This window comes from Trematomus bernacchii, unplaced genomic scaffold (assembly GCF_902827165.1).
Source record: "Trematomus bernacchii unplaced genomic scaffold, fTreBer1.1, whole genome shotgun sequence".
NCBI classification, from domain to species: Eukaryota; Metazoa; Chordata; class Actinopteri; order Perciformes; family Nototheniidae; genus Trematomus; species Trematomus bernacchii.
In genome coordinates this window covers 662,970-676,136 of record NW_022987581.1, presented here as the reverse complement: position 1 = coordinate 676,136, position 13,167 = coordinate 662,970, and the positions used below count along the sequence as shown (strand labels likewise).

Below are 13,167 nucleotides of genomic sequence, written 5' to 3'. Positions count from 1 at the left end.
ATTTGTGAGCATGGCCAGCTATTTGCGTTGTTCACAAACCAACTAGAGATGCATCACAATTGTTCAGGTCGGTAGAAGGAACACACCTACTTGAAAACATCACAAAATACTGATATCAACAGCTTTTTGGATATGCGCAAATATCAAAACAAGAACATTTTCAAGAGGATTACATTACATGTCATTTGTTAGACGCTTTTATCCAAAGCGACTTACATACATTCAGTACTGTGGACAATCCCCACAGGAGCAATTTGGGGTGAAGTGTCTCAGGGACACAACGACATGCTGACTGCAGTGGGACTCGAACTTGGTACCCCCTGATTCGAAGTCCAGCTGATGGTTGGATGGTTGAAGAAACAAGAGGGAACAAGTCTGCCACAGGAGGACAACTTAGGACATGTTTTTAGGGCTTCATATCATTAGGAATAATCCTTAACCATCTAAAAGGCTTGGTAAAAGTATTGTCTAGTTTGGAGTAAACAGCAAACAATATTTTGTGCATTTAAACCCTGGAAAAAATATGTAATCTGAAGTATCAAAATGTATTTTCCTTTTCTTTCTTTCTTTACTGTATGTAATGTCTTGTTGCTTTGTATGTCTGCCCCTGGACTTTGTTGTATGTAGAAGGTATGATGTTCATGTACTGTATGATATTGAATAGATGAATACAAAATAAATAAATCGAGCCGCGCATCACGTCTCGCTGCGACAGCTTTTCTTTATTTGACCTTTCATCCTGACAAGCTGAGATCCCTCCTGCTATCGATCTGCATTTTCATCTCCACGCTAAAATAGGTCAGAGGAAGGATGGATTATTTACTCGTAGCCTGTCCCCCTTTTTCTATAAATGCCAGCTTTCCTCTTGATGAGAGGTCAAGAGATTTAAAAAAAAAAAAAGAGTGTTACAGTAGGAAAAGCAGGGTGGACCAAAATGCAGGAGACAGATGATCGTAACAGAAACGGATAACATGATCACAGATCTTCCCAATGTACAACAAACAAGTATCTGAAAAGACTAATAAAACACCAGGATTGCGGTAGAATAGTTGTTTTGTTGCGGAAAAAAAGCTCACAAATTCAATGAGTTTTCACAAGCTGAAACTTCTACATTTGTTCTATGACATTAAATACGTGAGTAAATACCCCCTGGTGAATTCAAAAACGCCTGTTGCTAACAAGTGTCTAAATGAGACGACTAAACGTCATCACGCTCAACATTATTCTCCTTTAGCTTAGCGGTGGTGACGTGAAGTCATGTGACCGTGCTGTAGTTCCTTTGTAGCCCAACATTAGCCGCCTTTAGCTTAGCGGTGGTGACGTGAAGTCATGTGACCGTGCTGTAGTTCCTTTGTAGCCCAACATTAGCCGCCTTTAGCTTAGCGGTGGTGACGTGAAGTCATGTGACCGTGCTGTAGTTCCTTTGTAGCCCAACATTAGCTGCCTTTAGCTTAGCGGTGGTGACGTGAAGTCATGTGACCGTGCTGTAGTTCCTTTATAGCCCAACATTAGCCGCCTTTAGCTTAGCGGTGGTGACGTGAAGTCATGTGACCGTGCTGTAGTTCCTTTGTAGCCCAACATTAGCCGCCTTTAGCTTAGCGGTGGTGACGTGAAGTCATGTGACCGTGCTGTAGTTCCTTTGTAGCCCAACATTAGCCGCCTTTAGCTTAGCGGTGGTGACGTGAAGTCATGTGACCGTGCTGTGGTTCCTTTATAGCCCAACATTAGCCGCCTTTAGCTTAGCGGTGGTGACGTGAAGTCATGTGACCGTGCTGTAGTTCCTTTGTAGCCCAACGTTAGCTTTTCTGTAGATTGCATTTACGCTTTAAAAGTTATAAAAGTGGTGTTAATATGTGGAAAATCCCATTGGCTTTTTGTCAAGGGAGCCATTGCGCAGCTGACTTTAGGGTCAGACTACAAAAATATGTCATCCTGCACCACATTATAACACCGAATAACAGCGAGGAATAACAAGCATGTCGCTGATTGTGAATTACTGGTGTTCCTTCAAAGAGGCAATCACAAGCATGAGTCAGAGTCAGGCACAATGCTGGGTAAATGCAGGGGAGGAGCAGCAAGCGATTAAACAGACACACAAAGGGAAGCCTAATGACACACACACACACACACACACACACACACACACACACACACACACACATTAAGCCCAGAGCAAACACACCAAAGTGCTATCAGGTGTGTGTGCAGCCCCTCATATATGTGCTCCTACATTTGCACATATATGTGTCAAAGAGAAAGTCTATATGGCCTGCGCTCCCAAGATTTCATTCAGATGCTGGTTCCTACAGTGAGAACAAAACTGGGTAAAACAGCTTTTAAATATGCTGCACCCACTGCTTGGAATAATGTTCAGAAGGAGCTGCAACTCTCAGATGTAATCACTATGGGGGAATTCAGGTCCATCTTAAAGGACAGAGAACACGACACCATTGGTAGATGTGAGTGCTCGTATATCCTAAAATTGTTTTAAATTTTGCCAGTTTTGAATGATTTTTAACAGTTTGTTTTACTTCGCATATTGACGGGCTAATGTGCCATTTTATTTGTGTTTTACAGCTGTATTTGTCTGCCTGTCATGTCTGTGTTTTATCTGTTGTAACTTCGTTCATGTTGCCCTTCTTGGCCAGGTCACTCTTGGAAAAGAGATTTTAATCTCAATGAGTCTTTTACCTGGTTAAATAAACGATATATATAACTCACCTCAAACACATAATATGCACACACTGGCAATAACTGTTGACATGATTTCTGTTCAATGATTAGGTCTTTATACGAAACACATTTTTTGAAGTACTAAAAATACAGAGTTTTATTTTCTTCACCATGACAACCGCAGATAGCACAACACTTCCGTCTCAAGGAAGGCATGAAGGCTGATACCAATAAAGAGACGGAGCGAATAGAAGAGAACTCCATTGTTCATAAATAATTGTGTGTGCGCGTGCGCATGCGTGTGTGTGTGTGTGTGTGTGTGTGTGTGTGTGTGTGTGTGTGTGTGTGTGTGCGACTGATAGATATCTCTCTTTAGGGTTTTTGGTTCAAGGCCGGGCTAAAGTTGCCGGAGCTGCAGCTCGTTTGGCATCGTCGGTTTATAGGAGCAACTTTTATTTTCATTTTTGCTGATGTGGTTGTATTAATGCATCTGTAATGACTAAAAGTTAGACTGAACCAACACATTTTCCATGAGGGACTAGGGTTAGGGGCTTTTTATTAATTTAAATGAACTAAACCCTATGGTGCACCAAGTCTTAATAGGCGCTTTCACACCGCAGTACTTTTCCCACAAAGGTTCATCAGAACTTAGTTCATCAGAACTCTTTAGTTCTGATGAACTAAGTACAGATCGCGTTCACACCGGAATAAGTCCCTGGGGGAGGATTAGGTAAATGAAGCCGCTGACGTCACTTCTTCTTCTTCTGCTTTGGGTTTACTGGCAGGCCGCAAACAACTTCACGGCGTATACTGCCACCCGAAGTCCCCGGCCGGAAGTCCCCGGAGTTAGGGACTGGCTTCAGTAGAAGCCTTCCGAGTAAATCACCAGAACGCCGACACCTCCTCATCTCCACCGCTCCCATGTTTTCTTTTGTGTTGCCATAAGCTAGTCTCTCTGCGTTTGTGCTCTGGGATAATGCTAATGCTAATAATGCTAATGCGAGGATAATAAAATGGCGGCTCGACAAAACTTTTTGGGAGTTTTACGGGGCGTGGTTTGCAATCAGCCCAGCCAATCAGAAATAGGAACCTTTTTCTCCCACGAAAGTACCTGCTCTCTAGCAGGGACGGAAAAGGGGGTAAAAAGGTTCTCATGAACTAATTTTTGTTCCGGATTTTTTTGGTGTGAACGCGACATTTCGGAACTATATCAGAACTAAAGTGGGAAAAGTACTGCGGTGTGAACGCGCCTAATTGTACTGTAAAGTAAGGCAAGCAAAATGTGTGCATTCCTTGGTTGTTCTTCAAACTATGTTGTCTGTATTCATGTTTTTGCATTGTATGTATTGTTGTCGGACCCCTTCGAAAACGAGATGGTTCATCTCAAGGGGCTTTCCTTAAATAAAGTTTAAACAAACCCTTTTCTATGTGAAGACCTAGGGTTTATTAGACTGTCAGGCAAACATGACATCCTGGCTGACAAGACCATTTTTGCACAATGCTAGCAGCTGAGTAATAAGTCATTTTGAATCTTAGCTACAAATCCCATCCATCCAAGCAGCACTTGGACATCACTCCAAGTTAATTGGCACTGGGGTTTAAAACAATCACTGAAAAATAACGATTAGAGAAAGGAATAAATGTTTGGCTAGTTGGTGACGTCGACGTGACACCCCAGGAAAAAAATCAGAGAGTCAAACTCGTCTACCGGCCAAGGGGAAGGAGTTTAGACCCAATATATATATCAGCTTTTCCGTGTTTAAAAAACCTGCATTAAACATGATGCTTACAACAATCACATTATCCGGTTAAACAACATTTTAAAACACAATTCACTGTAGAGACACTATCGAGTTGCATTGTGGGTAGTTAAGGGTTAGGTAAAATAGATGCGGGATAGTTCTGCATTGATTTTGACCATTTATTTAATGTCTTTTGCAAGTCGCCCATATACGTATATGCAACTTAAATACTCTGTGTCCTTTTAAGCATGACATGCAATACCTCAAATACTTTATTTAGAAGATTATCAGGAATGTATCTTTGTAAGAAGAAGTCAATTTGTAAGAAACTGAATTTTAAAATCACACTTCACTCTGCTCATCACACACATGCATGTATTTTACAAACACAGAATCTAAATACACCCCACATCTCAACTGTAGTAGATTTCAGAAGTGGTTGGCAGCTTTAAAGGCTGCTCCCCCTTTCTCTCTCTCTCCCTCCTCTCTCTCCTCACTCCTCTCTCTCTCCTTCTCTCCCCCTCTCTCAACTCTTTGTTTTTGCCGCCTGTGCCGCGGTTCCCTATTTTATTCTCTTTTTGAAGGAGTGAGCCTCCTCCTGCAGATTCTTCCATCTCTTCTCATCATCTCCTCCTCTCTCTCTCTCTCTCCCTCTCATCTCTCGTCCCTCTCTTCTCTCCTCTCTCTGCTTGGCTGTATTTTCATCTCTCTTTCTCTCTCTCTCTCTCTCTCTCATCTTCTCTCTCTCTCTCTCTCTCTCCAGTTTCCTATGCACTCCCAGTGGAGGGGAACAGGGACTCTCCTACTCTCCCCATCTCTTCGTCATCACCCCTCCTCCTCCTCCTCCTCCTCTTCAACCTCCCGTCCTCCCTCACTTCCTAAACGGAGGGAATCATGATTTTAGTTTCCAGCTGGTGATCATGGCTGGGACGGTGCTGCTGGCTTACTACTTCGAGTACACGGACACTTTCCCCGTCCACATCCAGGGCTTCTTCTGCTACGATAAGACCTTCTCCAAGCCTTACCCCGGGCCGGATGAAGGCAGCAAGACCCCCCCCCTCCTCATCTACTCGCTGGTCACGGCCATCCCCACCGTCACGGTAAGAGTCGGCTGTGTTTATTTAATAAGTGTGGAAGAAAAGGTGGAGAGAGTGTTTGAAGTGCGAGAGGAAAGCGTGTGAGTGGCGTCTTTGTTGGAATAGATACTCAGATCATTTACTTAAGTCAAAGTAGGGTTGTAAAAATACTCTACTACAAGTTCAAGTGTTGATTGAATATTTTACTTGAATAAAAGAACAAAAGTATTTGCATCAAAATGTTCTTAAAGTACAAAAAGTACTCATTCTTTTCAATGGCTGATTTCAGAATGATATGAATGAAGTATTATCAGCTTAATGTACTTCAAATATCAAAAGTGCTCGTTGTGCCGAATGGATCTTTTCACAGTATTATGTTATATCATTATCCTGTTTTTATACATGTAAGAGCATGTTAGTGTTCTAGTTTGTCAATGTGGACTAAATGTGAATACTACAATACTCTTTAGATTAGTAGTACAGTACTGCATAACACCATATCAGCATATCAGGTGTTTTTATATGTAAAACGTTTAAATTAAATGTAATGGAGTAAAAAGTATGATATTTGTATAGTAATAGTAAGTAGCATTACATTGAAATACCATAGTAGGGACATATATGTCAAAACAAGTATAATACTTTAGTAAATGTACTTTCCACCACTGGCATCTAGTACATATTGAAAAAGCAAATCAGCTTCAATAGTAAGTTAGATGTTTCCAAAGTTGAGGTTTGCATGCTGGGACAGTTTATTAAATGGACTGCAAGTGCCGCTTTTTCAGTCGTTACCACACTCCACAGCTTTGCCACTGGGCATGGGAACTTGGGTTTATGTACGTTGGAATCGAACCCCCAACCTTCCTATTGGTAGAAGACAACACAGCCCTCTCACAGCCACAGTTTCACCGGGAGTGATAGTTGCTTTGTTCTTCGTATGACTGAGTTTGCGATGAATAATTGTTGGAGTGTGTTTGCTCCAACGCTGAGATAGTGAGCAGATTGGCACGCTGCATGACGTTTAACCCCCTCTAGCCAAGCCATAAAGGTGTGTGTGTGTGTGTGTGTGTGTGTGTGTGTGTGTGTGTGTGTGTGTGTGTGTGTGTGTGTGTGTGTGTGTGTGTGTGTGTGTGTGTGTGTGTGTGTGTGTGTGTGTGTGTGTGCATGTATCTGTGTGTGGATTTTCATGTTTGCAAAAGAGAATAAGTGTGTGAGCAGTGATAACCGTGTGTGTGTCTTTGTATCTCTGTGTGTGTGTGTGTGTGTGTGTGTGTGTGTGTGTGTGTGTGTGTGTGTGTGTGTGTGTGTGTGTGTGTGTGTGCGTGTGCGTGTGCGTGTGCGTGTGCGTGTGTGTGTGGAGAGGAAACACAGAGGAGAATCACCTCGGAACACACTGAGATGTGATGGGAATGGGCAGGCAGGTCATTAGAGAAAGAAAAAAGGCAGAAGGTCCCACAGAAGAAGATCCAAAGAGACAGGAGAAGTGCAAAAGTTGAAAGGCGGAGCGATAATGACGGGCGGCAGATGATGTTGGAAAAATCTCAAGAAAAAGGCGACAATGAGCACAAAAAAAGGGCGATTTACAGAGGGGGGGTATAGTGGGGGTTTTGTATGTGTGATGTGTGTTTGGTTAGCTGTTGAACCCCCAGCTAAGCAGTGAGCGTGAAATGCAGAAACACCTGGCACCGACCTACATCCCAACAGACCTGGAAACAGAACCAGCCTGCAGCGTCCATGCAAAGCAGAGAAATAACCCGAGCGGATGAAACACACGGACAGGAAGCAACAACAGCTCCGTCTGCAGAGAGAAGAGGATCGGAGGTTACACTTCCTTGTAATGTGCGTTCTTGTAATGTGGGACAGTTGTACAGTATAGCCACTATACAACTATTTAAAGGTTAAAGCAGACCAAATAATGTGCATGATTACTCAGATCTTAGGAGGAATGATACGTAATAGGGTTAGTGAATACGTAATGCGTATACGTAACATAATGCAGGTTAATGTTTCATGCTATGTTTAAACAAAATTGAAGATCGGTGCATTCGCTAATTGACTGGTTTCCGGGTTTAAATAAACTGATTTTGCTGTGATTTAATGGCAAAACAAATGATCAAAAGGATGCCTAAAAGAAGTTTAAATGCCTGCCTTGTCATTTGTGTCCAGAAGACGACAAGCAAATAACTTGTTTTCTAAATTGAGTTTGGATCGATTAGGGCTTTGCAATCATTTCAGCTGCTTTGATAACACTCTTATTTCTAAATGAGGCATTAATACAGCAGCAATGTTGTTATTTATGGACATATATCTACACACCGTGTGAGTAGATGCACTCAAGAGCGTTTAAGATGTTGATTAGTGATGACAGACAGCTCTAATCTTTCTATCCATCTGTGATTTCTCAAGTTTAAAAATGATTCAAGCTGAATCTTGACTTTGTGTATAATTGCAACACACAATAAAATGTGTGCTTGGCGTTTGATGTAAACTCACCAATACTTATAATTTAATTCCATCTATTTTCACTCCACTTTGGGTTTAGCTTATTTAAAGCTATAAAGTAATTGCATGATTTGTTTCTCCATGGTTGATTGCACTTATTGTTCATCACTTTAGATTAAAATCATCAGCTGAATCACATTTAATCTACAGTAATGTAATGAAGATGAAGTCCCCCCGTCCCAATAACCCGGGTTAAGGTGTCTTTCAGTCAAATTGAAACCCTGCACCATCACTTCAGTATTGTGTAACATTGCTTATATAAACAGCAGGTGCACTCTTTAGCACTAATCTGCACCAATCAGGAGCCAGCAGATCCTGAAAGCTGCCCAACACTGAGAGAACATGAATTTAGAAGTTGATTTGGGTCAGAGCACATGACTAACTCGACTAACCTGCACTGACAGGGGCTTTGGTGTGTGTGTGTGTGTGTGTGTGTGTGTGTGTGTGTGTGTGTGTGTGTGTGTGTGTGTGTGTGTGTGTGTGTGGCCTAGCATTACTATACTTGTGGGGACCTAAATCTGTTTACACAGTCACGTGTGGGGACTCGCATCCCTTATGGGGACAACATGGAGGTCCCCATGAGGGGAATCATTAATTTTAGGGTGAAGACTTGGTTAGGGTTAGGGTGAGGGTTAGGCATGAGTTGGTTATGGTTAAGGTTAGGATAAGTCTCCAGGAAATGCATGTAAGTCAATGTAATGTCCCCTGAAGTGATGTAAACATGGTTAGGGTTAGGGTGTGTGTGTGTGTGTGCGTGTGTGGTGTGTGTGTGTGTGTGTGTGTGTGTGTGTGTGTGTGTGTGTGTGTGTGTGTGTGTGTGTGTGTGTGTGTGTGTGTGTGTGTGTGTGTGTGTGTGTGTGTGTGTGTGTGTTGCAGTAACTCCTTGTGATGGACCCAGTCTGGTGTGAATATGCTCCGTGCTTCTCCTCTGTTTCCTCAGCAGGATGATCTCCTTTTATCCAGGGAAGCAAATCCGACCTTGTGTTTGGGGATATCCGCACAGCCACCTTCTATACGAACAGTTGTGCCTTTTTTTTTAAATGGTTCTAGTAAATCTGTCATGGTGTAGCTGGTTTTGTGGCTCCTATGGTGGAATGAGCTCCCCATTAAATTCAGAACAGCTTGAAATCTACCGACCTTTTGTCATAGACTGAAAACCCACCTGTTTCCACTGCATTTTGGCCAATAATAACTCACTTCTGTACACGGTTTGGTTTAGTTGAAGCAAATGCAGCAGCACTTACAATGGTTTGGCTTATTGAAAGCTGGTGTACTTGCAGGATTCTTGCATTTTGAGTTTGTATCTCTATGGTTCAGAGCACTGATTGTGAGTCACTTTGGATAAAAGTGTCAGCTGATTGAAATGTACTGAAACAATTTAATTGGCAAGCAACAAGTAGCATTAGTCCCTTTCACACCAGAGTACTTTTCCCAGTATAGTTCCGATAGAGTTCCGAAGATGTGCGTTCACATAAAAAAAATCTGGAACTAGAACTTAGTTCATGAGAACCTTTCCACCCCCTTTTCAGTCCCTGCTAGAGAGCAGGTACTTTCATGGGAGAAAAAGGTTCCCATTTCTGATTGGCTGGGCGGATTGCAAACCACGCCCCGTAAAACTCCCAAAAAGTTTTGTGAAGCCGCCATTTTATTTGCTCGCATTAGCATTATTAGCATTAGCCCAGCGCAGAAACGCAGAGAGACTAACTTATGGCAACACAAAAGAAAACATGGGAGCGGTGGAGTGATGAGCAGGTGTCGGCGTTCTGGCGATTTACTCGGAAGGCTTCAGTGCCCAACTCCGGGGACTTCCGGCCGGGCACTTCGGGAGGCAGTATACGCTGTGAAGTTGTTTGTGGCCTCAGGACAGTCTCTGGTCTTGCTAGAAATGCAAGTCACTCATCTTAGAGCACTGTGTGAAGATATAATTAGCTCTAAAGCTTAACATTTGACCTGGAAATTACCATAATATGTGGTCTCAAAGGAGGGAGACCCTGTCTGGTGGAGTCACTTTGGGTAATCAGCGATCAAACTAATATTTGGGTCCTTGCCAGAGTCCAGCAGGCCCCAAAGAGGGCACACTAACTCTCAGACAGATCCCAGTTGGGGGATCAGCATTTAATTAAAATCATCCATCACCTTGTGAAGTTTCAGCACAAGGAGCCAATCCACCGCTGAGACTGAAGCAGAAGAGGAGGGAGCTGACATCTTCACTCTGTTAGTCACATGTGTAGTATGTGTTTGCTACTGTTAGCGTGCTTCTGTTGTAATGATAATGGTGACATCATTTTATAAACAATGTTCCCATGATTTCTGCCAGAGGACAACAAAAGTAGCTTCTAATTTGGTCGATTGATTTTGGTTTCACTTTAAGTTTGAAATCTTGGCTGATGAGAAAAAGCGAAATGGTGCAACGGCAATATTTAGAGAATCATTCACATGAACATTTATTCTTCCCTCTTTGTCTGCAACGGTACTGGCACCACTTGCTGCTTATCTTGATGAACTAACTCATAATAATCACTATATATTAATATATTAACGCAAACAAGCATTTATTAAAAATGTTCAGTTCCTATTTTCTTAAAATCTGGTTAAAATAAGCGATAGATTTTGATGGAAACCTTGTCATTACAATATTATAGATGCACCTACTGTAACTCATAATGGCATTTCACATGAGTTTGCATTGAAAAAACACCTAAGAAATGACTTTAATAACACCTATTTCCATTAAAAGAATATCGCTGCTTAAATACAGTCAGATTTTGAACAACTGCTGCAGTAACGCTGGCAAGTCTGCACTAAACCACACTTGAGTTCATTTTAAGTGCATCTTGGAAGCTAAACTAATGGAGCTTGTAAGCCAGTTCAATCTAGGATGAATTAACTTATCTAGCATACATTCAATCCGACAGTGCGCAAATGTGTGTTCATGCTCCTCCGTAAATCCCTCCTTTGATCTGTTTAGTTTCCTCTCGTAACCTCGGCTGTGTGTCCTCTCTTTGCACAAGCTTCCTCACATCTCATCAACACTGAACTTCCATATGCAATTTTATCCTCATATATGTTTGGGTTAAAAAGTTGCAGTATTCACCCAACTTCAATGTGAAAGCACTTCATTTTCCTCATGTTTTCCACCACCTCTGAATTTCCCAAGATTGACTCCACTCTCATCAACACCTCCTCTGATGTTCCATACGCTTTATCTCTCTCCTCCTCCGACCTCTCTTCACACCTGTTTTTGTCTTGCCTTCCAATTAACACGTCTTCTGTGAACCGTGAATATCACATTTCTGTTCCTCTGTCCCACTTCCCGCTCTTCTCCCTCAGCAGGAAGTATTTTATGTGACTGAAGTCGTACTGAGATGAAAGGCAGACACAGTGAGGAATGCATGCTTATCTTAGTAAATAAAAAAATAATACAAGTATGTTTTCTGCTTTGTTCTGACTCACCCAGTTCAGTTCTAGGTGAAACATTAAAGCAGTTGAAACACTATTGCAAGCTCAAATTAGTCAGCCTGAAATATGGCCTATATCTCCCAAGTTATACCTCTACTAAAGCTTAATAAATATAAACTCAACTATGACCCATTAAGACCACATTTTAACTTATTTAAGATTCTTAATGTTTATATGATTTAGCAAACCGATCTGTTTCCCCTTCTTTCCAGTCTCTGTGCTAAGCTAACTAGCTGCATGAAAATACAGAGTTACTGTAGAATAACGAGCATAAAAAATGACTTTCGGCTTAAAAGATAGCCTCATTAATACAGGTTGTACTGTGGGAATTTGAAATAAACAACAATACTAATTCAGTCTGTAAAAAAATTAAACAAACTGGCCCCACTTGCTTTTCATTGTTGCTGGCTTGTGCTACATGTTAGCAGTTAGCTTAATTGCTATACGTGTATACCAAAGCATTATGACAAGTCTTTACTCCACCGAACGTTAACATTTTAACCTCCTTATTGACATGTTATTCTGTATAGTTTTATCTTTAGGCATTTTAAGGCAAAACTAAGGTCGCATTCACACCAGCCTTGTATAGTCCGGTTGAATCGAACCCTGGTGCGTTTAGCCGCTTGGTGCAGTTCATTTGGGTCGGTGTGAACGCAGTCCGAGACCTCTGAAGTGAACTAAACAACCGGACTCTGGTCCGCTAAAATAGGTGGTCTCGGAACGCTTGCTTGCGAACTCTGGAGCGGTTCATCGCTGGTGTGAACGCAGTCCGCACCAAAACATAGGAAGTGTTACCCGTCACAAGAACGCGGATGTCTTCAAAATCTTGAGCGAAAGACTCTTTCGCTCAAGATTTTTGAAGACATCCGCAGTTGTTACTTTAGTTAAAGAGTGAAGCAGAATGAAGTGTTGAACAGTGTCGTACTGTAACAGTAAAAATGCTCCGTCAACTATCATACATGCCAACCTTTCCAAATCCAAAAGAGGTAGGTTTGCGTGCGGCAAATGTGCACGCCCAAATTAGGTAATCAGAAGAAATGGAACCCCAGTAATTACATGTATAAACCATGTATTTAACATATATTGCATCATTTTATGCATTTTTCAGAAAAAGTGGTAGTTTGGTAAACAGTGACATCGACGACATGTTTGGTCTGTAAAATGCCCGAAAAGTAAAAGAATGGGAGATAAATATCCCAAAGTCTCCACATTTTATTATATTTTTAATGTGTTTCTGGTCCTCTTTCAGTTGCATTGTTGGAGAAGCCTGTGACATAAGATTTTCAACGACATAATTACTCTGTAGCTATGTTAGTTTGACAATAAAGAACCTTGAACCTTGACAGTGTAGATCAGGGGTGCCCAACCTTTTTTGAACCGAGAGCTACTTTTAAAGTGGCCAGTCTGCCGAGATCTACAGTCCAAATAGAGAGGTGTAGCCATTACTGACAGCCGACTACCAGGTAAATACACACTTCTACTTGTATAAAACTGACTTTGTACGATTAATACTTCATAAAATACTGCAGATCCTTTATCTTACCTCTTTCTAATCTACACACATACAAGTATTTAACTGAAGTTACACAACAGTGTTGTTGATACAGAGTTGGGAGTTTATTCACACGTCACAAACTACAGTGGGTAATGTTTTCAAGAAACATTGAACAGTGCTGCCACATATGATACAGGAAAAAAAGAAAAGACTGAACCCT

At 41.7% G+C, this 13,167-nt stretch overlaps 1 protein-coding gene across 3 annotated transcripts in view; it reads left to right on the top strand.

Annotated features, from left to right (window-relative positions):
* plppr2a (phospholipid phosphatase related 2a) overlaps positions 1–13,167 on the top strand; it is a 70,308-nt gene that overhangs the window by 28,613 nt on the left and 28,528 nt on the right. For all 3 annotated transcript variants that reach the window (XM_034127144.1, XM_034127147.1, XM_034127145.1), the window contains exon 3: positions 5,327–5,515. In XM_034127144.1, the coding sequence (XP_033983035.1) occupies positions 5,327–5,515 (189 nt within the window). The remainder of the gene's footprint in view (positions 1–5,326; positions 5,516–13,167) is intronic.